Genomic DNA, 23994 nt, shown 5'->3' on the forward strand with positions numbered 1-23994 from the left:
CCTCTCTCCTCATAGCAGTACCCGTTGCCTTCGTTCCTCCGGTTTGGCCTCCTCCTCGTCCCCCGAGTCCTCCACTCCACCATCGGCGTCTGTGTCTTCAGCCACTGTGCCCCGAGGTTCTGGAACTCCCTTCCCCACTCCCTTCCCCTCGTCCCCTCTCTTCCTATTTTCAGGTCTCAGCTGAAGACCTTTTTTTTCGACCGCACCTTTGGTCATCTTCCTCCCCCTCCCCCCGGCTCCTCCCCCTCCCTCTGGCCCGGCCCCGGGATCCGTTACTGTAAAGCTCTGAGACGCCGTCCTGTGTGGAGGGCACTATATCAATCCAGGTTGTTGTTGTTGTTGAGACACTGATGTGCACAATTGGCGCTGCGTTTCACCTCCCAAAAAATAGTCACTGATCTTTGCATTTGGTAAAGCGTCTTTGATAAAGAGAGGAGAGGGCATCGTGTAATGGAGGGAAGCCAGGGAGAGCAATTCATTTGTGGTTGTTAAGACGTCCCAAAGTGCTTCACGGAACATACTGTAAAGTGTAGTGACTGTATTTTGTGGGTGAAACGCGGCAGCCAATTGCGTAAAGCAGTGTCCCCACAAACAGTTGTGGATTAAGTGACCAAATTATTATTTTTTTCAAGTTATTATTATCCCCGGAAAAGCGATCCGACAATCGACTAACAACCGGGGTCCTACTTACTGCTGATAAACAGAGTGTGTGTGTGTGTGTGTGGAGTAAGGAAACTTGGTTTCTCGTTGCCCAAAATAAAAAAAAAGGTTGAAACTGCGATCAAAATGGTTCGTTTTTCTGACGTGCCTTGAAAGGATGGTCAGGAGGGAGGGTGGGAGCAGCAACAACAACAAATAACACCAAATAACACCAAATCACACGCTTTTCAAGTCAGGAGGACGTCCGAAGGCACTGGACAGTCTGGGATCCTCACCTGAGCTGGTGTGGGATCAGGAGGGGGTGGAGGGCGAGGAGGGTAGGGGTAGAAGGGTGACTGAAGGAACGGTCGAAGAGGATGGTCTTGAAACGGGTCTTGAAAGAGGCAAGGGAGGGGGAGAGGTGGGGGGACTGTGGGATGGAGTTCAAGAGGGTGGGGGCAGAGAGGCTGAAGGTTCACCCCCAAGGTGGGGCGGGGGACGTGAAGCAGCACCACTTGACTTGGTGATCACCCGGGGCCTCAGTGTCTCGGATGTCACTATCACCGACAAGGCCATCTCCGACCACCACTTCATCTCCTTCACCACCTCCACCCCCCTCCCCACCTCCACCAGACCCACCACCATCTTCTACCGCCCATGGAAGAAGTTACCCCCTCAATCCCTAACCACTGCCTTGGAGTCCTCTGAACTCCTCTCCCTCTGGCCTTCAACCCTCACTGACCCCTCTTCTGCTCTCACCCTCCTCCACAACACCCTCTCCTCCACACTCGATACTCTTGCCCCCATCACCTCCCGTACTGTCTCCTACTCTCGCTCCTCCCCTGGTTCACCACCCACCTCCGCTCACTGAAGAGCCAGGTGTGGGCCGCTGAACGCACCTGTGTCAAATCTGGCCTAACGGTCCACCGACAAATCTGGCTGGACCTCCTCAAAATCTACCGCTCCACTCTAGCCTCGGCCAAGTCGTCCTTCTACTCCAGGATAATCCTGGAGGCGAAGGACAACCCCAGGCTACTGTTTTCTACCACATCCCGACTCCTCCGTCCCCCCCGCCACCCCGCGCAGGTCATCTCCTCCAACCTTCACTGCGAGGAGATGCTGGATTTCCTTGAATCCAAAATCAAGGGAATTCGCTCCGCGGTCACTTCCCCTCCAACATCCACCCACCACCCACCCCTTCCCTCCCACACTCCGACTCCTACCCATCCTCCCCTACACACTTTCGTACCCGTTTCCCCACCCTCTGTCACCAAACTCATCCTATCCCTGAAACCCACCACCTGCTCCCTTGACCCCATCCCCACTCCACTCCTTATCTCCCAGCTCCACCTCCTTGCCCCACATATCACAGACATTGTCAACCTGTCCCTCTCCTCTGGCTCTGTTCCCATTCCCTTAAAAACTGCCATCATCACTCCCACCTTGAAAAAACCCTCCCTTGATGCGTCGCAGCTATCAAGCTACCGGCCCATCTCCAACCTCCCCTTCCTGTCCAAGGTCCTGGAACGAGTTGTCGCCTCCCAGCTGCGCTCTTTCCTCTCCAACCATTCATTACTCGAACCCCTTCAGTCGGGTTTCCGTGCTGCCCATAGCACAGAAACTGCCCTGGTCAAGGTCACCAATGACATCCTGACCATCTGTGACCAGGGCTCCCTCTGCCTCCTCGTCCTCCTCGACCTATCGGCAGCATTCGATACGGTCGACCACGCTATCCTCCTCCACCGCCTGTCCTCCCACCTCAACCTTCAAGGCCCTGCCCTTGAGTGGTTTAGGTCGTACCTCTCCCACCATCTTCACTTTGTCTCCACTAATGGTTTTCCTCCACCCCCCGCACTGTCTCGTGCGGTGTCCCTCAGGGCTCTGTCCTCGGTCCCCTCCTCTTCACCCTCTATATGCTCCCCCTGTGGTGACATCATCCGCAGACATGGGGTTAACTTCCACATGTATGCGGATGACACCCAACTCTACCTTTCCTCCTCTACCCTCAACTCCACGACCCCCGATGTCCTGACAGCTGTCTGTCCGACATCGAGTCCTGGACGAGAGATAAATTTCTTCAGCCCAATGTGCGCAAAACTGAGGTCCTCCTGATTGGCTCATGTCAGCGCCTCCGCACCTCAGGCGCTGACACCATCAGCATCCAAGGCTGCACTCTCCACCTCTCAAAGCCATCAGGAACCTCTGTGTTCTGTTCGACCCTGAGCTGTCCTTTCTCCCTCATATCCGCACCACAACTGGTACCGCCTTCCATCACCTCCGGAACTTCGCCAGACTACGGCACTACCTCACCCCTCACGCGGCTGAAACTCTGGTCCTCACCTTTATCACCTCAAGGCCGGACTATGGGAACTCTCTCCTCGTCGGCCTTCCCGGCCCTCCCTCCACACTGCCGGTCATTCAGAACTCTGCAGCTCGTGTACTGTCCCGCACCAGACACCGCGCCCACATCACTCCCACCCTCGCCCTCACCCTCACCCTCGCCCTCACCCTCGCCCTCGCTCGCCTCCACTGGTTCCCCATCCCCCAGAGGATCGAATTCAAGATCCTCATCCTCACCTACAAGGCCATTCACGGCCTCGCTCCCTCCTACCTCTCCGACCTACTATCCCCCTACCTACCTGCCTGTACCCTCCGTTCCTCTGGCTCCGGTCTGCTCCACACCCCCCGCCCCAACCACTCTACCATCGGTGGCCTTCAGCCTCTCAGCCCCAAGGCTCTGGAACTCTATCCCCAGTGCCTTCGCCGCTTCCTCCCTTTCCTCCTTCAAGGCCGGTCTCAAGACCTTTCTCTTTGAACGTGCCTTCAGCTCCCCTCTCGACTCTCTTCCCCCTCCTCGCTCCCTCCCTCCCTTCCCTCACCCTGACCATTTCCCGCCTGCTCGGGTCCTGACCCAACTGTACAGCGCCTTGGGACGTCCCCCCGACGTGAAAGGCGCTCAATAATTGGAATCTTGTTGTTGTTGTTGTTGTCAGAGCCCGCTGAGCAGAGGGAGCAGCCAGGATGGTAGGGGATTAAGAGGTCACAGAGTTAGGGGGGAGCAAGGCTACGGAATACTTTGAAAGTTTGGACCAGGATCTTGAACTGTATCCTCTGTATGATGGGAAGCCACTAGAGTCGGGCGAGGATGGGGGTCACAGAGCCTGATATGGGAGAGGACACGGTCTGGAGAGTTCGGGATGATCTGCAGCATATAGAGGGAGGAGTTGGGAGGCCGACAAGCAGGGAGTTTGTCTAGTCGAGCCTGGATGTTATGAATGCATGTATGAGTATGAGGGTCTCGGCGGGCTGCGGTGTGACACCCTGGCGGAGCTGGGTGATGCTACAGAGGTGGTGGAAGGCAGATCGGGTCGGGTCATGGCACGGATGTGGGGGACGAAGGACAGTTGAGGGTTGAACAGGATGCTGAGGTCCTGTATTGGCTCCCTGAGATGTCAAGTGCATCTATGAAGGGTGATGCTGTCAGCACCTGAGGTGAGGAGGCTCTGATGGGGGCCAATCAGGAGAGCCTCGATCTTGTTGACATTCAACAGCAGGAAGTTAGCTCTCATCCAGGACTTGATGTCCGACAGGCAGTCTGTGGGGACGGCAGTGGGTCCTGGAGTCAAGAGTGGAGGCAGAGAGGTAGAGTTGGGTATCATCCATATACATATGGAAGTTGACCCCATGTCTGCGGATGATGTCAACAAGAGGGAGCATATAGATGTTGAAGAGGAGGGGGCCAAGGACAGAGCCCTGAGGAATGCCGCACGAGACAGTGCGGGGACTGGAGGAGAAGCCGTTAGCGGAGACAAAGTGGAGAGGGTGGGGGAGGCAGGAATTGACCCCAGGCAAAAGCAGGTCCATGAAGGTTGAGCTAAGAGGAGAGGCGGTGGAGGAGGTCGAGGAGAACAAGGAGGCAGAGAGAACCCTGGTCACAGAGGGACAGAATGTGATTTTGACCAGGGCTGTTTCGCGCTGTAGGATTGGAGGGAGTGGGAGGAGAGAAAACAGTGAAGCAACAGCTCGTTCCAGGATCTTGGAGAGGAAATGGAGGTTGGAGATGTGGCAATAGCTAGAAAGTAGAGATGGGTCCAGGGAAGGTTTTTTGATCAGGGGCAGAATGGCTGAAAACTGGCCCAGCAATAATGGGGCAGACAGGGTGGGTGGGGGGGGAGGGGGAACACACACACACACATAAAATCTACCTCGTGTCGCTTAGCTTCCTCTTGTCCTGTTATTAATTAACACACGTTTGTTCTCCGAGCCTCAACACTGCCAACACACCCAGATGTGCCTTTTACCTGTCCACGCTGTGATCTTGCCACCTGCTGGAGTCTGTGCTCTGCCCCCTCAGGATGGCTGACCCGGTGTCTCTCACGCGGGACCCGGCTTGCCCTGCAACGACAGAAAGCCCATTCTCTGTACTCAGTTCCTCCTGCTCCTGCTCCTGCTCCGCGCTGACATCAGCCTCTGTTCTCTGTCCCTCTGTCACCTCTGCTCGGCTCTCTGACCTCTGAGTCAGGCTAGCGATCAGCAGATCTGCCAGACCATCGATGGGATCGGAATCCACCGGCGAAGGGGCCTCCTCGATCAGGTTCAAGGAACCGCCCCTCTCCCCAAGGTCTTCCTGTTGCTTGTCGGCCGAGTCTGACCACAACGACTCATCCGTCTTGCTGTACTCCAGCGAGGAGTCCTCCGGGACCACCAGGGGGGGCACTCCTGCCGCGGACCAGTCCGACATCTCCAGGAGGGAGTCGTTGTCGGTGCGGGCGACCGGAGCCTCCAGGCTCACCGACACGTCGTTCCAGAAGAGATCCGCTCGGAGAGGAGAGGGCATCATGTAATGGAGGGAAGCCGGAGAGAGCAATTCATCCTGCACGGGTGTGAAACCTGCACAAGCAGACAGAGCACAAGCCAAACTCGCAACAGCCACTTGTGTTGGGGAGAGGGGAGAAGAGGGAGAGGGAGAGAGGGGAGAGGGGTAGAGGGAGGGGAGAGGGAGAGGAAGAGGGGAGTAGGGGAGAGGAAGGGGAGAGAGGAGAGGGAAGAAGGAGAGAGGGGATGGGAGAGGGGAGAAGGGGAGAGGGAGAGGGAAGAAGGAGGAGAGAGGGGAGAGGGTGATGGGAGAGGGAGAGGGACAGAGGCCACCCCTCTGAACACTGGGTTCTTTCTCAGCCATTGTTGTGATGAGGGGTAACACCTCTGACATGAATTGTACAGCGCAGGCAGGCCAGCAGACTATCCCTGGGGCAGTGAAATGGTAATCGCAGGTGTGTGGGTATAATAATAATCCTTGCACTTGATACAGCGACTCATCACGTCTTTGAGATGTCTCAAAGAGCTTCAAAGGATACACTGTAAAGTGAATTGACTATATTTTGTGGGCAAAACGCGGCAGCAAATAGCACACAGCAGCGTCCCCACAAACAGCCGTGGATTGAGTGACCACATTTTTTTTAATAAGGGCTTATTACTCCCATAAAGCGATCCGCCCATTGACTTGACAACCAGGTTCCTACTTACTGCTCGGTAAGTAGAGGCGTGTGTGTTTGTGTGCGTAGTGTGAGTGCGTGTGTGGAGTAAGGAAACTTGCCCAATATTTTGCCCTGCCCGCCCAGGAATCAAACCCAGGCCCTCTCGCTTGCGAGGCGAGTGCTCTAACCATTGAGCTACAGGACTCCAATGTTGCCAAGAAATGGGTGGGGGGGGGGGCGGGTGGGGTGGTGTCAGACTATGCGTTGACCATTTCTGAAGCCCAGAGATAGCCCTTCATGTCAATGATAAGTCACTCGGAGAGTGGCTGCCTCACACACACACAGTCCAAAATCCCAGCGCTTTCTGCAAGTCCCAAACCAGGCATTGAACACGCAAACTAGCAGTGCAAATCTCCCACAACAAAAGGACAAGGAGGGTTTACGTTGTGGAGTGTTCTCAATCTCAAACGTCATCAAAGCCTTCTTTTTACAGGAGCTCCCCCCCTCCACCCCCCCACCCCCACTCCCCCCCCTCCCACACACACAAGGCCCCCCCCACACACACACACCACAGAACAAATACATTCAAATACAAATTACATTAAGATTTCTTTTAGAAAATAACAACAACCAATGACATTTACACGGCGCCTTTCACGTTGGGAGGAAGTCATAAGGTGCTGTACAGTCAGGGATTCGGACCCGAGCTGGAGGTTGGGATCAGGAGGGGTGGGAAGAGTTGGGGTAGGAGGGTGACCGAAGGCGCGGTCGAAGAGAAGGGTCTTGAGATGGATCTTGAAGGAGGTGAGGGAGGGGGCGAGGTGAAGGGACTGTGGGATGGACTTCCATAGGATGGGAGCAGAGAGGATGAAGCAAGATGGTGGAGGGGCGGTCTGGAGCCTGCTGAGCGGAGGGAGCGGACAGGTGATATGGGGTCAGCAGGTCACAGGGGTAGGAAGGAGGAAGGCAATGGAGGCTTTGAAGGGGAGGATGAGGATTTTGAGGGGGGTGGGGAGCCTCTGGGGGGTGGGGAGCCAGTGGCCAATATTTTGTGATATAGTATATGAGTCATTTGAGACATAACATATTATTATGACGTATAGTAAGTGTAGTGTGGCTCGGAAGAACCAGGCAACTTTGGATGCAAAGTTCCCAAAGCTTTCCCCTCTGTTGTAAACTAATCCATACAGAATTAATTGCTGCTCCCTCCCTTGCCTCCTGCAAGACCGGTCCCAAAACCCTCTTCTTCGACCACCGCCTCGACCATCCTCCCCACCCTCCACCTCTCCTGATCCCAACCCCCGGCTCAGGTCCAAATCCCTGACTGTCCAGTGCCTCGGGACGTCTCCCGATGTAAAAGCTGTTGATTAAACGTAATTTGTTCTTGTTATTAACATCTCATTATGGTAGCAGGTGACTCAGGATGGTAGAAGGCAAACGAGATGAACTTTGGTTTTACAATATAGTAATAATGATCCTTGTATTTGATTCAGCGCCTTATCATGTCTTCAAGGCATCTCAAAACACTTCACAGTAAAGTGAATTGACTGTATATTTTGTGGCTGAAACACGGCAGCCAATTGCGCAAAGCAGCGTCCCACACAAACAGTCGTGGATTGAGTGACCAAATTCTTCTTTTTTTTGAAGGAATTATTACCCCCGGAAAGTGGTTCACTAATCGACTAACAAGTGGGTTCCTACTTACTGCTGGTAAACAGAGGCATGTGTATGGAGTAAGGAAATTTGCCCAATATTTCGTCCTGCCGGGAATCGAATCCAGGTCCTCTCGCTTGCGAGGCGAGTGCTCTAACCACTGAGCTGCAGACTCCATATGGGCCAAGGGCGGGTAATTGGAGTTGAGGTGCAGATCAGGCATGATCTAATAGAATGGCAGAACAGACTCGAGTGGCTGTTTGGTCTTCTCCTGTTCCTCTGATAGCAACTGGAGAGAAATCTGTGAGCGTCTCAGGATGAGTAACCTGACTCTGTCTAACACGACTTGTGCTGAGTCTGCGACTGCTTTTAGGCTCCACGTTAGCGGATGTTGAATTGGAGCTGGAGGACAGGAAGCTGTGAAATGAGCTCATGCTTTATTACATCACAACCTGAGATTGATACCAGGGATTGAGTGACTACAATTATGTGGAGAGACGAGAGAAACTGGGATTATTCTCCTTAGAGCAGAGAAGCTTAGGGGAGATTTAATAGGGGGGTTCAAAATTATGAAGGGTTTTGGGAGTAAATAGGGGAGAAACTGTTTCCTCTGGCGGGCGGGGGGCGGGGGGTCGGTAACCACAGATTTAAGATAATTGGCAAAAGTACCAGAGGGGAGGCGAGGAGACATTAATTTTACCCAAAGGGTTGATATGGTCTTGAACGCACGGCCTGAAAGGCTGATGAAAGCAGATTCAATAGTAGGTTTCAAACGGGTATTAGATACGGACTTGAAAAATGTGCAGGACTATGGGATAAAAGAGAGGGAGTGGGACTGATTGGCATAAGAGCAGAAGAGTGGGACTTGTTGGGGTAAGAGCGGGGGAGTGGGACTAGTTGGAGAAAGAGCGGGGGAGTGGGATTAGTTGGGGTAAGAGCGGGGGAGTGGGACTAATTGTGGAAAGAGTGGGGGAAGTGGGACTAGTTGGGGTAAGAGCGGGGGGAGCGGGACTAATTGGGGTAAGAGTGGGGGAGTGGGACTAGTCGGTGGCTCTTTCAAAGAGCAGAAACAGGCACGATGGGCTGAATGGCCTCCTCCTGTGCTGTAAGATTGTGTGATTCTCTGCTGAAGTGCGCAAGGCTGATCAGGAGGCTGGGCTGTGGACGCGGCTCTCGTGTTACGGGCGGAGAGGGAAGCGATGGAGACAGGAGAATAAATACATGCCGATCACAAGCACAGACTCGGGGTCAAATTCACGGCAATTCTTTACATTCTTTAAGACTGAAGCGCTCTGGGACCCGGAGCTCCCCCTTGTGGAGGGCGCTGTGCAAATGCAAGTTGTTGTTATTGTTGTATTAATCAGGTGAACTCATCAGAACAGTGATGGGCAACAACAGCAACCAAACACAGGTCAAGCCACAGCCACCGACAAGACAAAACACGCACCACACATGACAGAATAGAGCAGAGTTGTTTCCACAAACACAAGCGAGTGACAGAAGAGAAGCTTTCTGTTTTGGGTGGATGGGTGGGCAGTGGGGGTGGGGGGGCGGGGGTTAGGGGGAGGATGGGGGTGGTGGGGGAGAGGGGTTTGTGACCCACATTCTAATGACTCGTTTCTTGAAGAATTACTAAAGAACTTTGGGCAGAGGACAGGGAAGGTAAACAGATATTCCTCATGTGAGCGGGTGTGAGAATGTGACCACTAGAGAACAGGGCAGATTTCCATCCATCCACACCTCCACATGGAAATCCCAGCCAGGACCACCCTACCCGTTAGGGCTTTAGGTTGCGATGTTAACAGGAGCTGAATCTCTGGGGAGGGAGGAAGTGAGGGCTGGGGATTGGGGAGAAATACGACTGTTAACAGCTAATAATTCAGGAGTTTATCCCCCTTGGTCCCACAATTCCATGTGTGCAAAGGGAAAGCAATGGGAGCCCTCGGGAGAGGGAGGATGGGGGGGTGGAGACAGAAGAGCAGAAGGTGGGGTTGTCTTGAAATCGGTACAGCCACATGGAGATGACAGGAGCGAGATTTCCCCCCACCATCGACCCCCAAAAAGCTCGCTGCCCCCAAACCCTGTCACAGAGAGCGGGCTGTCTCCACATTCACTGGACAACATTCCCGCTCCGGACAACATTTCCGCATTCCAGGCACAAGCATCACGACAAGCCAAGCCATTCCCAAAGCAGTCACTCCCACCCTTTTATCTGGCGGAGTGGATGAAACTTCAAAGCATTCCAAGGGGAACTGTGTAGCATAGCGTTAATAATGGTGGAGTGATAGATAGTGATAAGATGCCTCCTTGATGGATCCATTGCCCTTTACCCAAGCGATGGGATCACATCTAGATCAGTTCCCAATTCCCTATCAGGACTTCCCACTTGAGCACAGCTTTTTGAGGGGCTCCAATTTCAAACCCCTCCCCCTTCACCACACCCTCCCCCACCCCGTCGCCAACATGGAGTTTCCTAATTGTGGGAGTTGAGGGTGTACACAGGGAGTTTCACTTCAGGCTATAGAGAGTTTCATGGGGAGAGTGTGGGGCAGTGGGGTGGGGAATGAAAATAATAATAATCCTTGCATTTGATACAGTGCCTTATCACACATTTGAGATATCCTATATTCACAGGATATACTGTGAAGTGAATTGACTGTATATTTTGTGGGTGAAACGCGGCAGCCAATTGCACACAGCAGCATCCCCACTAACACCTTTTTGGCACAGCAGAGGAAGTAAAACTGCTGACAACACATAGATGGCATGTTTTTGACAAACACAGAGTTCAGCTGTAAGGTGGATTGAGTGATGCCATTTTTGTTTTGGAGGGATTACTGCCCTGGAAGGTGATCAGCCAATCGACTGAACAAACCGAGTTCCTATTTACTGCAGGTAAACAGGCGGGCATGCATGGAGTAACGTACTTTGCCTAAAGTTGCCTGGGAATCAAACCCTGTTCCTTGTGCTTTAGAGCGAGTGCACTAACCACTACGCTACGGGACTTTCTTCGTACTTATTGGCCATTGGGGAGAAACTCCATGAAGGCAAAGGTTGGGGAAGCCAGGCCTGAAACTGTAAGGAGTTTTTTTTGGGGGGGTTCATTTAGAATTGAGTGAAGAATATTAATCTTAGAAACAGTAATTTTTCTTCACCATTCATTGCTCTTTGAAGATTGGGAGTATAATCTGTGTGTCAGGAAGACATGGTCTGACCTGGGTTAGTGTGAGATGGAGACAGAGGACATGCAGTGAGGGAGATAGCACAATGCCAGACTTCAATCAGCGTGAGGTCAGAGGTCCGAGGTAGAGAGGTGACAGAAATTCTGAAACAGTTTCACCTTTTTGGCACAGCAGAGGAAGTAAAATTGCCGACAACGCCCAGACGGCATGTTTTTGACAAACACACAGCATAAAGAGTTCAACTATAAAGTAGTGACCGACTATCCTTAACTGTCCACTTAACGTTCCACCATTGGCAAACTGTAAACACTGGATGTGAGGAGGGGGGAGCTGTCTGGGGGTGGGGAGGTTGAGAGCATATCTACACACGCATCCACCTTGAGGGACCGGCTTATGATCGGCTTCTGATGGGGTTTTGATAAGAGTAAATAAGGAGAAATGTTTCATCTGGCGGGCGGGTGGGTCGGTAACCAGAGGACACAGATTTAAGGTAATTGGCAAAAGAACCAGAGGGGAGATGAAGAGACTTTTTTTTTAACAACCTAGAGAGTTCGAATGCATGGCTTGAAAGATTGGTGGGAGCAGATTCCATAATAACTTTCAAAAGGGAGTTGGATAGGTAAAAATTTGCAGGAATGGGGTAAGAGCGGGGGAGTGGGACTAGTTGGGGTAAGAGCGGGGGAGTGGGACTAGTTGGGGTAAGAGCGGGGGAGTGGGACTAGTTGGGGTAAGAGCTGGGGAGTGGGACTAGTTGGGGTAAGAGCGGGGGAGTGGGACTAGTTGGGGTAAGAGCGGGGGAGTGGGACTAGTTGGGGTAAGAGCGAGGGAGTGGGGACTAGTTGGGGTAAGAGCGGGGGAGTGGGACTAGTTGGGGTAAGAGCGGGGGAGTGGGACTAGTTGGCAGCTCTTTCAAAGAGCCGGCACAGGCACGATGAGCCAAATGGCCTCCTTCTGTGCTGTAAGATTCTATGATTCTATGAAAGATCGACGACTGTAGATAGACTGAATGTGGCGAGGAAGAAAGGGAGGGAGGGAGCCTTAGTGTCTAACACTATCGACAGCAGGTCACAGCACCCAGACAGCATAAGTCCCCTCCACAGAACTACATTTGATAAGACAGTCGCACGCACTCTCAGCAATGAGAACGAGATGCAAGGAAACCATTTGATTTGTGTTAAGAGAGAGAAGGAACCCTGTAAGAGATGACTTGCTTACCATTCACCGCCGGTGACAAGCTTTGATCTCTCTCTCCGCGCCTTCGATCCCCTTTCAGGACCCAGCCTTGCGAATTGGATCCCTCCAACATACTCACAATATCATTCCGGTCAATGTTCTTCAGAGCAGTGTGCAAGCTTTCCACTAACAGGAGAGAGAAACGTCAGCCATTCTCTTCATCCTTCCACCACTTTCCGAATAACAATAATAATTATAACAATAACAACAATAATAACATCGAAAACAATAATAACAAAAACAATAATGATAGTAAGAAATAACAATAATATCAACAACAACAATAATAGCAATAATAATCCTTGCATTTGATACAGCACCTTATCACGTCTTCGAGACGCCGCAAAGCGCTTCACAGAATATACTGTAAAGTGTAGTGACTGTATATTTTGTAGGCGGAAGCTGGTAGCCAATTGCGCACAGTAGTATCCCCACAAGCAGTTGTGGATTGAAGTGACCAAATTATTATTATTATTTGAAGGGATTGTTACCCCTGGAAAAGCGATCTGACAATTAACTAACAAGCGGGTTCCTAATTACTGCCGGGTAATCAGAGGCGCGTGCGTGGAGTGAGGAAACTCGCCTACAGTTTTGTCCTGTGCGGGAATCGAACCCGGGTCCTCTCTCTTGCGAGGTGAGTGCTCTAACCACCAAGCCACAGGACGCCACAATTCTGCATGATGTTCAATAGAAACCTGCTCTAAGCATTAAGCCGGCGGTTGTCCACATTCGCTGTGTAATGTGCAAATTGTTGTTGATGTGGACTTACTCTTGGCTCTCTTGCCCTCGTGACCGGCCCACAGGTTGAGGAGAGCAGCGCTCTGTTCCAACAGAGAGTTGGGATTTTCCACCCGGATCTTATTGATGTCATCGACAGAGAATTGCAGCTCCCTCGCCAACTCTGCAACCCAGACACACACGCACACGCACACACACGCGCACACACACGCACACACATGGCTGTCAGCTACACCACAGTAACAATAATAATCCTCGCATTTCATAAGGCGTCTTATCACGTACATTGAGACGTCTCAAAGCATGTCACAGGATACACTTTAAAGTGTAGTGACTGCGTATTTTGTGGGGAGTAAGGAACAACAGAGATGCTCCAGGTCGCCCCTTGAGGCAGGATGTGTACCGTCGGTCATTCTCATGCAACAACAATCCCGGCATTTGACACAGCGCCTTATCACGTCTTCGAGAGATCTCAAAGCGCTTCACAGGATACACTGTAAAGTGAATTGACTGAGTATTTTGTGGGCAAAACGCGGCAGCCAATTTCGCACAATAGTGTCCCTACAACCAGTCATGGACCGAATTATTATTTATTTTTGAAGGGATTATTACCCCCGGAAAAGTGATCTGCCAATCGACTAACAACCGGGTCCTACTGACTGCCGGTAAACAGAGACGTGTGTGTGGATTAAGGAAACTTCCCAACATTTCGCCCTGTCTGGGAATCAAACCCAGGTCCTTTCGCCTGTGAGGCGAGTGCTCTAACCACTGAGCTACAGGACATGTACAAGCCAAAGCCCTAATGGGAAGCGGGAAGGATGTAGTTTGAGCTGGTCAGACTCCAGCAGTTACCCCAACACACACTCTGGGTTCCCTGCAAGCCTTGGCTCTTGCCAACCTGCGCCTAATACTTTCCAGAATTAGGTAAGCAGGAGGCGGAGAAAGAGAGAGAGAACAATCTATGTCTGGGATTTCCATGTGTAGGTGGGATGCCTGGCAATGCTCAGTTGGGTTTGGAGACTCTTATTAAGCAACTGTGATGGGATTCCACATGTGTCAGACACCCGGCTGGGCAAAAAAACCCAAGCAAACAAACACAAAAAAAGGACCAGTGTAAAATTGAACTGAAAGAGATGAAAGAGGGGGAGAGAGGAGGGGAGAAAGAGGGGGAGAAAAAGGGGGAGAGAGGTGGGAGGATTGAGGTGCTAACAGGTATCTGAACAATTAATGGTTGTGGTTCTGACTCACCTGCCCAGCTCAGACCCAGGTGTTCTGCTATCAAGGCCATCTTCATTTCCGCCCGCTCCCTGGCACTCAGTGTAGCTGCAAGAGTCCGAGGGGGGGAGAGAGGAGATGGGGTGCGAGGGGGAGAACACAGTGTGACCATCATATTCTCAAATCGCAGTGCACACTGCAGTAACAACAACAACAACTTGCATTTTTCACAGCGCCCTTCATATAGGGTAGGGTCCCAGGGCGCTTGACAGTTGCGGAGTCTAGTCCCTAGTCAGGGAGGAGAGGGAGGGAGGACCATAAACACAATCAAAAAGGAAGGGGTTTAGGTGGGATTTGAAGGTGGGGAGGGAGGGGGTGAGGCGGAGGGATTGAGGGACGGAATGACAAGAGTTTCGGGGCGTAGCGGCTGCAGGCACGGCCACCAATGGTGGAGCAGAGGGGACGAGGGACAAAGAGGAGGCTGGAGCCAGCCGAGGGGAGGCAGCGGGTAGTGGAATTGGGGTGGGGGGTGAGCAGGTGGGAGAGGGAGGGAGGTGCGGGTGCGCAAAGGGGTTTGAAAACGAGTGAGAGGATCTTGTAAATTGATTTATTTGGTGATAAGGAGACAGTGGGGCTGGCGAGGGCTGGGGTGATGGGGGACGAGGATTAGTGTGTGTGATAGGGAGCCAGTGGGGCTGGCGAGGGCTGGGGTGATGGGGGGAACGGGGTTTAGTGTGGGTGTGAGGTACAGGTGTAGATCACAGAACTTTCCTTTCTTTGCCTCCTCTGAGCCCCAAAGTCGCAATCTGACCTTTTCTTTCTCTCCCCCTACACGGAAACAGTGTGTGTGTGTGGTCATCGGCAATTGGGCCTTCAGCCTCTCTGCCCCCACCTTCTGGAACTCCATCCCACAGTCCCTTCACCTCGCTCCCTCCCTTCCTTCAAGGTCCGGTTCAAGACCCTCCTCTTTGACCGAGCCTTTGGTCACCGTCCTACCCCCAGGCTCCCCGCCCTCCACCCCTCCTGATCCCAAACCCCAGATCGGATCCTAATCCCTGACTGTCCAGCGCCTTGGGACGTCCTCCTGATGTGAAAGGCGCTGTGTAGCTATCGTTTGTGGGTGCGTGGAGGTGTGTGGGTGCATGTCTGTACGTATGGGGGTGTGTGTGTTTGTGTTTATGTGTGTGTGGGTATGTCTGTGTGTGTATTTNCCCCCAATCCACCCCCCCAACCCCACCCTCCGCAGTAGCTGTGGTTACCCAGGGCAGGTTCCCTCAAGGTGCTGTATCGCTCCCGTAAAGCCAGAGGAGTCAGGTTCCGCCTTCGCTCGTCACTGCCATCAATCTGCGGGGAAACCAGTTCACAATCAGTGACATCAAGATGGGTTTGTCAGGAGGCAGCGAGTGTGTGTGTGATTGTGCATGTGTGAGTGTGTGAGTGTGTGTGAGTGAGTACCTTGAGGCAGGGAGGCAAGGTGATGTTCAGGTTACAGATGGTGTGCTGCAGATCCTCGTACTTAGTCGGTTTCCGCAGGAAGGAGATGTGGCCGGTGTAGTCTTTACTGGGGTCTCGCACCTTTTAACAACAACAACAGTCAGGGATTTGGACCCGAGCTGGGGTTTGGAATCAGGAGGTAGTGGAGGGGAGGGAGGGTGGGGGTAGGAGGGTGACCGAAGGCACGGTTGGTCGAAGAGGAGGGTCTTGAGATGGAACCTGAAGGAGGTGAGGGAGGGGCCGAGGCGAAGGGCCTGTGGGATGGAGTTCCAAAGGGTGGGGGCAGAGATAAAAGGGAAGAAAAACAATAAATAAAACCTCCAGCTATTTGATACGAATGAAAATCTTACTCAAATGAAATGAACAGCAAAATCAGAGGCCACAGCCTGCGAATGAAAAGGGGTAAATTCGGAACAAATCTGGGGTAACACCCCTTCAGTGAGTGACGAGTAAACGTACGGAACAGGACAGGTTCTCGAGGGAGACAGACGGTGGAAGCAGAAAGTGTGGGTTCTTTCCAGAACAAATGGGATAGATTTCTGTATCAGTATCCGGGGAAACAGTATGTAGTTTGGGACACGACATGGCAAACGATGGCCAGGATGGTTGGAAGGTGAACTGGATGGATCTCAGTCATCTTTCGTTCAGCAAATTCTTATGTTCTTATCTTACCGACTGGCTCTGGCCACCAGTCACAATCCTGTGAGTTTTACACCAGTTGCACCACAAACACTTTGTGTGCTTGTGTGTGTGTGTGTGTGTCTATGTGTCTGTGAATATGTATGTGTATGCTTGTATGCGTGTGACTGAGTGTGTGCGCCTTTGTGTGCATGTGTTCGTGTATGTGTCTGTATGCGTGTGTGTGTGACTGTGTGTGATTGTATATGCATGTGTGCATGTGTTTGTATATGTGTCTGTTTGTGTGTGCGTGAGTGTGTGTGTGTACTTGCATGTGTGTGACTGTGTGTGCATGTTTGTGTGAGTGTACATGCATGTGTGTATGAGTTTGTATATGTGTGTGTATATATCGCACTGACCTTGATGGAGATTGGGAGTCGGTTTTCCTTGAAGGACTGGAAGTTGAAGCATCGTTGCTGTCCGGCCTTCCTGACCGGCACGATATTCCCAGAGCATTCCACATACAGCGGCATTCCCTCCAGCACCTGGGAGAGGGGGGAGAGAAAGGGAGGGGGAGAGAGAAGGGGAGGAAGAGGCGAGTGAGGGGGGTGGGGGTGGGGGGGGAGAGAGAGAGAGAGTAGAAGAGAGAGAGAAGGGGGTGAGACGGAGGTGGGGAGAAGAGAGAGAGGGGGGAGGGGGGGAAGAGAGAGAGATATCCCCATAGCCCTGATCATCCCCACTCCCCGCTCTCTCCCCATAGCCCTGATCAACCCCACTCCCCGCCTCTCTCCCCATAGCTCTGCAAACTTGTCCTCCCCAAATAATTATCTACTTCTCCCTTAAAAGTCGTTATCTAATCGGCTTCCACCAAGAGGGAGGGAGAGTGGGTGGGGGGAGAGTGGGGAGGAGAGGCGGTTGGGAGGAGAGGAGGGGGAGAGAGGAGTGGGGGGGGCGGCGGCGGGGGGAAAGAGAGGGAGTGGCGGGGTGGAGAGAGCTAAGGGAATGTCAGGCTGTTTCCCCTCCTGCTCAGACCCACCTCGATGTTTCGGCTGCGAGCCACTTCGGCAAAGTTCTCGTGCTGCTCCAGGGTCTTGTCCACCTTGTCGTCCGTCATACAGTAACAGCGCAGTCGCCCATCCCTGCCGTCGTGCATCTTGGCGAACACCACAAACTTGGCCACATACGGTACAGCCATCAGCTCCCGGTACAGCTGGGAGGCGAAGGTCACCGCCTCAGCCGTGCGGGGGCAATCTGCCAACCAGAACCTGCCAACGCAGGGTGGCAGCCATCGTTACTAACACATGGCGTCTCCCCAAAGCCCAGGCTCTCAGCCACTGCTCACCCCCCAACCCACCACCCTCTGCCTCCACTGTTCAGGCTCCAGCCTCCTGCTTGTCCCTCGTGCCCTCTGTTCCACCATCGGTGGCCGCGCTTTCAGCCACTGTGCCCCGAAACTCTGTCGCCCTCTCCCTCTATCCCTCTAGCCTCACCCCCTCCTTCCTCATCTTCAGGTCGTGCCTGAAGTCCTTCCTCTTCGACAGTGTCTACGGTCACCTCCCCCCCCGTTGGGACGTCCTCCTGACGTGAAAGGCGCTTTATAAATGGAATCTTGTTGTTGTTGTTGTTGTTGTTTGGTTTGCTCCCCTGCGGTAGGAAGGGAAGGGGAGTTTGATGCTCACCGAGCGGAGACGTTGGTGGTGAAGTTGGCGCAGCCGTTAGCGTTGAGGAGTTTGGTGGTTCCCGTGATATCTTCCCACTGAGCCGCGGCTGTACCCCCTACAGACAAGCAGAGCTGTCAGCGGAAACCTGTACTCACACTCACACACTCACATTGTCACACACTCTCACACACACTCATTGTCACACACTGTCACACATCTCACACACACATACACACAGACAGTCACACAGACACACAGTTACACACTCTCTCTCTCACACACACACACACAGACTAATTCTCTGGGCTGGACTGGGGTGGGAGAGGACAGGAGGGGATGGGATTGGAGGCGAGGGGGAGGGAGAGGAGGGTCTAGGAGGGGAGGGGGTGAGAGCGGAGGGGGTGAGAGGGAAGGGGGTGAGAGGGGAGGGGGTGAGAGGGGAGGGGGTGGAAGGGGAGCACTGGATGAGGCGGGGCTCAGACCTATGACGCTGCAGAGCAGACGGAGGCTGGTGGAGTCGCCCTGGCCCGAGTCCCGGGGGTTGTCCCTCCAGGAGGAGGGTAGAGGGATGCGGAGACCGATGGGTCTGTGGAACTTCCTCCTCCTCGGCTCCACGGTCACGATGGGGCTGAATGTGGCCTGGTTACCCACCAGCTTCGTCACCAGCTCGTCAGGTACTGGCTGAGCCTGAGGGAGAAAACCAGAGAAACATCATCATCATCATCATCCTCCATCCTCACATTTGTTATGGCGCCTTAACATGTCTTCCAGTCACCCTCCCTACCTCTGACCGCTCCTGCCGCTCTCCCTTTGCTCAGCGGGCTCCGGCCTACTCCATATCCCCCATCTCGCCCGCCCAACCATGGGCGGTCAGGCCTTTGGTTACTCTGCCCTCACCCTCTGGAACTCCATCCCACAGTCACTCCGCCTCGTGGGAGTGGATGGGGGAGGGAGTGAGTGAGTGAGTGAGTGTGTGAGTGAACTGTCCCTCCCTCGCCTCTTTCAAGGTCCATTTCAAGACCCTCCTCTTTGACCGACTGCGCCTGCGGTCACCCTCCTCCCCCACCCCTCCCGCTCTCCACCCTCCTGATCCCAACCCGCAGCTCGGGTCCAAATTCCTGACTGTCCACGGCCTTGGGACGTCCTCCCGATGTGAGAGGCCCCGTGTAAATGTCATTTGTTGCTGTTGTTGTTGTCTCAGAGCGCTTCACAGGATATACTGTAAAGTGCAGTAACTGTGCATTTTGTGGCAGCCAATTCTGCACAGTTGTTGTAAAGGTGACTATATTGTGTGAAGCCGGTGAGGGGTGGGGGTGGGTCGGTGTGTGACCTGTTTCCTGCCCCCCCCGCTGTACCTGGAGAGCGAGCCGGACCTTCTTGGTGACGGCTGACTGAGGGAAGCTGGTCTGGACCAGGGGGACCAGGGAGCTGTTGACCACCCCCCCCTCGGGCCCGATCCAGTCACTGTCCTGCCTGATACGAGAGATCACAGCAAAGTACAGCGGGAAGTCCATGGACACAATGCGGCTCACGCGCTTCCGCTCCAACTCCTCCCGACAGTCCAGGTCTGTGCAGCCGAGCGGAGAGAGAGACAGGGGGGAGAGAGAGGGGGAAGGGAGGGGGGGGTGGGGGAGAGACAGCGAGAGGAGGGGAGAGAGACAGAGAGAGGGGGGGGAGAGAGACAGAGAGAGGGGCGGAGAGACAGAGAGAGGTGGGGGAGAGAGAGAAAGGGTGTGTGGGAGAGAGTGGTGGGGAGACAGAGGGAGAAAGATGGGGGAGAGACGGGGGAGATAAGGCGGAGAGAGAGAGAGAGAACATATTATTTTATACAGCCTTCTCGTGTCCAGTGTCTTACACCTAATTAACATCCAGCGTTAGCCACTGTCAGCCCACATCAGCTGCCGTGTTTCGCACAGCAAGGTCTCACACACACACACACACACACACAGTGTCTCTCTCTCACACACACGCACACACACACACAGTGTCTCTCTCTCACACACACACACACACACAGTCTCACACACACAGTCTCTCTCTCACACACACACACACACACACAGTCTCTCTCACACACACAGTCTCACACACATACACAGTCTCACACACAGTCTCACACACACATACACACAGTCTCACACACAGTCTCACACACTCATACATCATCTCACACACAGTCTCACACACACACACACAGTCTCACATACAGTCACACACCACACACACAGTCACACACACACATACACACAGTCTCACACACACACAGACACACATAACAAAGCCAGCCCACCTTCATCCATCCCATTCAGTATCTGTTCCAATGTCTCTGTCCCACAGCGGTTACGATGTTCCTTCCACACGGACCCGTTGTCGCTCCTCAGGATCACCAGCTCCCGGTCGGGATGTTCCACTGACGCAAAGTGCGGAATCTCCACAATTACCGGCCTGGAGAGAGGGAGAGAGAGAGAGCGAGAGCAAGAGACGTCAGTCACTGAGAGAGAGAGTGAGTGAGAGAGTAAGTGAGTGAGAAAGAGAGAGAGAAATGTCAGCCACTGAGAGAGAAAGAGTGAGTGAGTGAAAGAGAGAGAAAGTGAGTGAGGGAGCGAGTGAGAGAGAGAGTCAGTCAGTCACAGAGAGAGCGAGAGAAAGAGTGAGTGAGTGAGTGAGTGAGAGAGAGATGTCAAGAGAAAGAAAGAGAGAGAGTGTAACAGGGGGATTCAGTGTTATGGATTTAAGCCATTAACAACAACAACAACTTGCATTTACACAGCGCTCCTCACACAGGGCAGCATCCCAGAGCGCTTGACAGTGGCGGAGTATGATGCTGAGCCGGGGGGAATGGAGGTGACTGTAGACACGGTCAAAGAGGAAGGTCTTCAGGCGTGACCTGAAGATGGGGAAGGAAGGAAGCGAGGCGGAGGGATAGAGGGAGAGAGTGACAGAGTTTCGGGGCGTAGTGGCTGAAAGCGTAGCCACCGATGGTGGAACGGAGGGTGCGAGGGGCAAGCAAGAGGTGCCAGTTGAGCGGAGGCAGCGGTGATGGGTTGGGGAGTGAATAGATTGGACTATAACCGGCTAATTTCACTCCCATCAGACACAGCTGCCTCACATACAAACATAAAACACCCTGTGAAATGCTTTGAGGTGTCTCGGCGACGTGATAAGGCGCTACATCAAGCGCCAGCATCATTATTACTGTAATATTATTATCCCCCACAACCCGACCCCCATAAACAACACATGACATTTACACGGAGCCTTTCACATCAGGAGGACATCCCAAGGCGCTGGAAAGTCAGAGGTTTGGACCGGAGCTGGGGGTTGGGATCAGGAGGGGGTGGAGGGCGGGGAGGGTGGGGGCAGGAGGGTGACCAAACGTGCGGTCGAAGAGGAAGGTCTTAAAACGGGTCTTGAAGTAGGCGAGGGAGGGGGCGAGGCGGAGGGACCGTGCGATGGAGTTGCAGAAGGTGGGGGCAGAGAGGCTGAAGGTCCTCCCGCCAATGGGGTGAATGAGGCGGGGGACGTGAAGCAGGCCGTAGCCCGCTCAGCGGAGGGAGCTGGCAGGCTGGTAGGGGGTTAGGACGTCACAGAGATATGGGGGAGGGTGGCCATGGAGGGCTTTGAAGGTGACAGTAAACAGGACGTACCCCAGGAATTGGGCTCCGGCAGGGCCCAGGGCAATGACCCTGCTCGCCAGCCCCTCTCCCTCCACCAGAGGGGGGGGGCTGACCAGCTTCTGGGACTTGACCAGGCGGCAGGTGATGCGTGTGGGAGCGTTGCAGGTGCGAGGGGGGATAATAACCCGCAGCCCATTGTGTCGACTGCCTCTCATAGAGCCTCCACGAGCGTCCACCATAAAACTGACCAGGAACCTGTGGGCAAAGAAAGGTGACGATCAGCCATAATAATAACAATTATAATAATTATAATGATATATATATAATTGTAATAATAATTATCATAATTCTAATAATTATTTATTATAATAATAATCCTTGCATTTGATATTGCGCCTTGTGGTGTCCTGTAGCTCAGTGGTTAGAGCACTCGCCTCACAAGCGAGAGACCTGGGTTTGATTCCTGGCCGGGTGTAAAGTTGGGTAAGTTTCCTTACTCCACACACACACACCTGTTTACCTAGTAGGAACACGGTTGTTAGTCGATTGATAGATTGAAGACATGATAAGGCGCTATATCAATTGCAAGGATTATTATTATTATTACGTCTTCGAGACGTCTCAAAGCGCTTCACAGAATATACTGTAAAGAGAATTGATTGTGTGTTTTGTGGGCGAAACACGGCAGCAAATTGCACACAGCAGCGCCCCACAAACAGGGACAACAAACTCATCACATACATAACTTCGCGTTGACATTATCAACAGATAAATAATGATTAATTATTAATGGTAACACCTATTATTCATAGATTCATAGAATGTTACGGCACAGAAGGAGGCCATTCGGCCAATCGAGTCTGTGCGGCTCTTTGACAGAGCGTCACTTTCACTAACCCCAATCACCAGCTTTCTCCCCATAACCCCACAAACCCGTCTTCCCCGATACCTGTCCAGTTCTCTCTTAAAAGCTGTTATCGAATCGGACTTCACTGCCCTTTCGGGCGGATCATTCCAAATTCCAACAACTCGCTGAGTGAAAACATTTCTTCTAACCTCCCCTCTGCTTCTTTTGGTAGATATCTTAAGACTGTGACCACGAGTCACAGACACACCTACCAGCGGAAACAGCTTTCCCTATCTCGCCTGTCGAAACCTTTCATGATCTTGAAGACCTCTATCAGGTCCCCGCGTAACCTTCTCTGCTCTAATGGGAAAAGTCCTAACTTCTCCAGCCTGTCCTCATAGCTAAGGTTCCCCATTCCTGGTATCATTCTCGTGAATCTCCTCTGCACCCTTTCCAGTGCCTTAATGTCCTTCCTGAGGTAAGGTGCCCAGAACTGGACGCAGTACTCCAGCTGAGGCCTAACCAGTGTTTTGTATAGATTAACCATAACCCCTACTCTTATACTCTATGCCCTACTAATAAAGCTCAGTACACCAAATGCCTTTTTTACTGCCTTATCTACCTGCCCCACTACCTTTAATGATTCGCTTACTTGAACACCCAGATCTCTCTGTACGTTCACCCCCCTTAAGATTGAGCTCCAAGTCTATATTGCCTCCTATCATTTTTCCTACCTAAGTGTATCACCTCACACTTATCCACATTGAAATCCATCTGCCACATGTCAGCCCATTCCACCATTCTGTGTATGTCTGCTTGCAGTTGGTTACAGTCCTCCTCACTATTTACTACCCGACCTAACTTTGTATCATCTGCAAACTTGGAAATAGTGCTCCCTATGCCCAAGTCCAGATCATTAATATATATTAGAAAGAGCAGTGGTCCCAATACCGATCCCTGGGGGACACCGCTGCACACCTCCTTCCATTGCGAGAAACACCCATTAACCACCACCCTCTGCTTTCTGTCACTCAGTCAGTTCTTAATCCAAACTGCCACTGGCCCCTGTGGGCCTCTAATTTTTTTATTAATCTCTTATGCAGTACTGTGTCAAAAGCCTTTTTGAAATCCATGTAAATAACGTCCACCGCATTTCCCTCATCAACCCTCGCAGTCACCTCTTCAAAAAATTCTATTAGATTTGTTAGGCAAGATTTGCCTTTAACAAATCCATGTTGGCTGTCTCTAATTACCTCGTGTTCCTCTAAGTAGAGATTTATTCTGTCCCGGATTATGGTCTCCAGTAGTTTTCCTATTACCGAAGTTAGGCTGACTGGCCTGTAATTTCCGGGTTTGTCTTTCTGCCCCTTTTTGTAGAGTGGGTAACATTAGCCACTCTCCAGTCTCTTGGCACCACTCCTGTGTCCAATGAAGATTGAAATATAATGGCCAAAGCCTCCGCTATTTGAACCCGTATCTCCCACAGCAACCTTGGGTGAAACCCATCTGGTCCTGGTGACTTATCAATTTTGAGCCCAGTCAATCTTTTCAGAACTTCCTCTCTGTCTATAGTAATCTGATCTATTTCCTCTACCCTCTCATCCAATACTGCGGCATTTGGGG

General features: G+C 52.6%; 1 protein-coding gene across 1 annotated transcript in view; it reads right to left on the minus strand.

Annotated features, from left to right (window-relative positions):
• Positions 1-23994, minus strand: part of LOC103189746 (ankyrin-1) — a 125524-nt gene that overhangs the window by 15196 nt on the left and 86334 nt on the right. The window contains exons 27-39 of the mRNA XM_042344589.1: positions 21555-21779; positions 20198-20352; positions 19263-19474; positions 18390-18594; positions 17926-18022; positions 17283-17511; positions 16666-16791; positions 15590-15709; positions 15394-15478; positions 14168-14242; positions 12951-13082; positions 12164-12307; positions 4941-5529 (exon numbers count right to left, since the gene is read on the minus strand). Of these exons, the coding sequence (XP_042200523.1) occupies positions 4941-5529; positions 12164-12307; positions 12951-13082; positions 14168-14242; positions 15394-15478; positions 15590-15709; positions 16666-16791; positions 17283-17511; positions 17926-18022; positions 18390-18594; positions 19263-19474; positions 20198-20352; positions 21555-21779 (2394 nt within the window). The remainder of the gene's footprint in view (positions 1-4940; positions 5530-12163; positions 12308-12950; positions 13083-14167; positions 14243-15393; positions 15479-15589; positions 15710-16665; positions 16792-17282; positions 17512-17925; positions 18023-18389; positions 18595-19262; positions 19475-20197; positions 20353-21554; positions 21780-23994) is intronic.

This window comes from Callorhinchus milii, unplaced genomic scaffold (genome assembly GCF_018977255.1).
Source record: "Callorhinchus milii isolate IMCB2004 unplaced genomic scaffold, IMCB_Cmil_1.0 Scaffold28, whole genome shotgun sequence".
In the NCBI taxonomy this organism is placed as follows: domain Eukaryota; kingdom Metazoa; phylum Chordata; class Chondrichthyes; order Chimaeriformes; family Callorhinchidae; genus Callorhinchus; species Callorhinchus milii.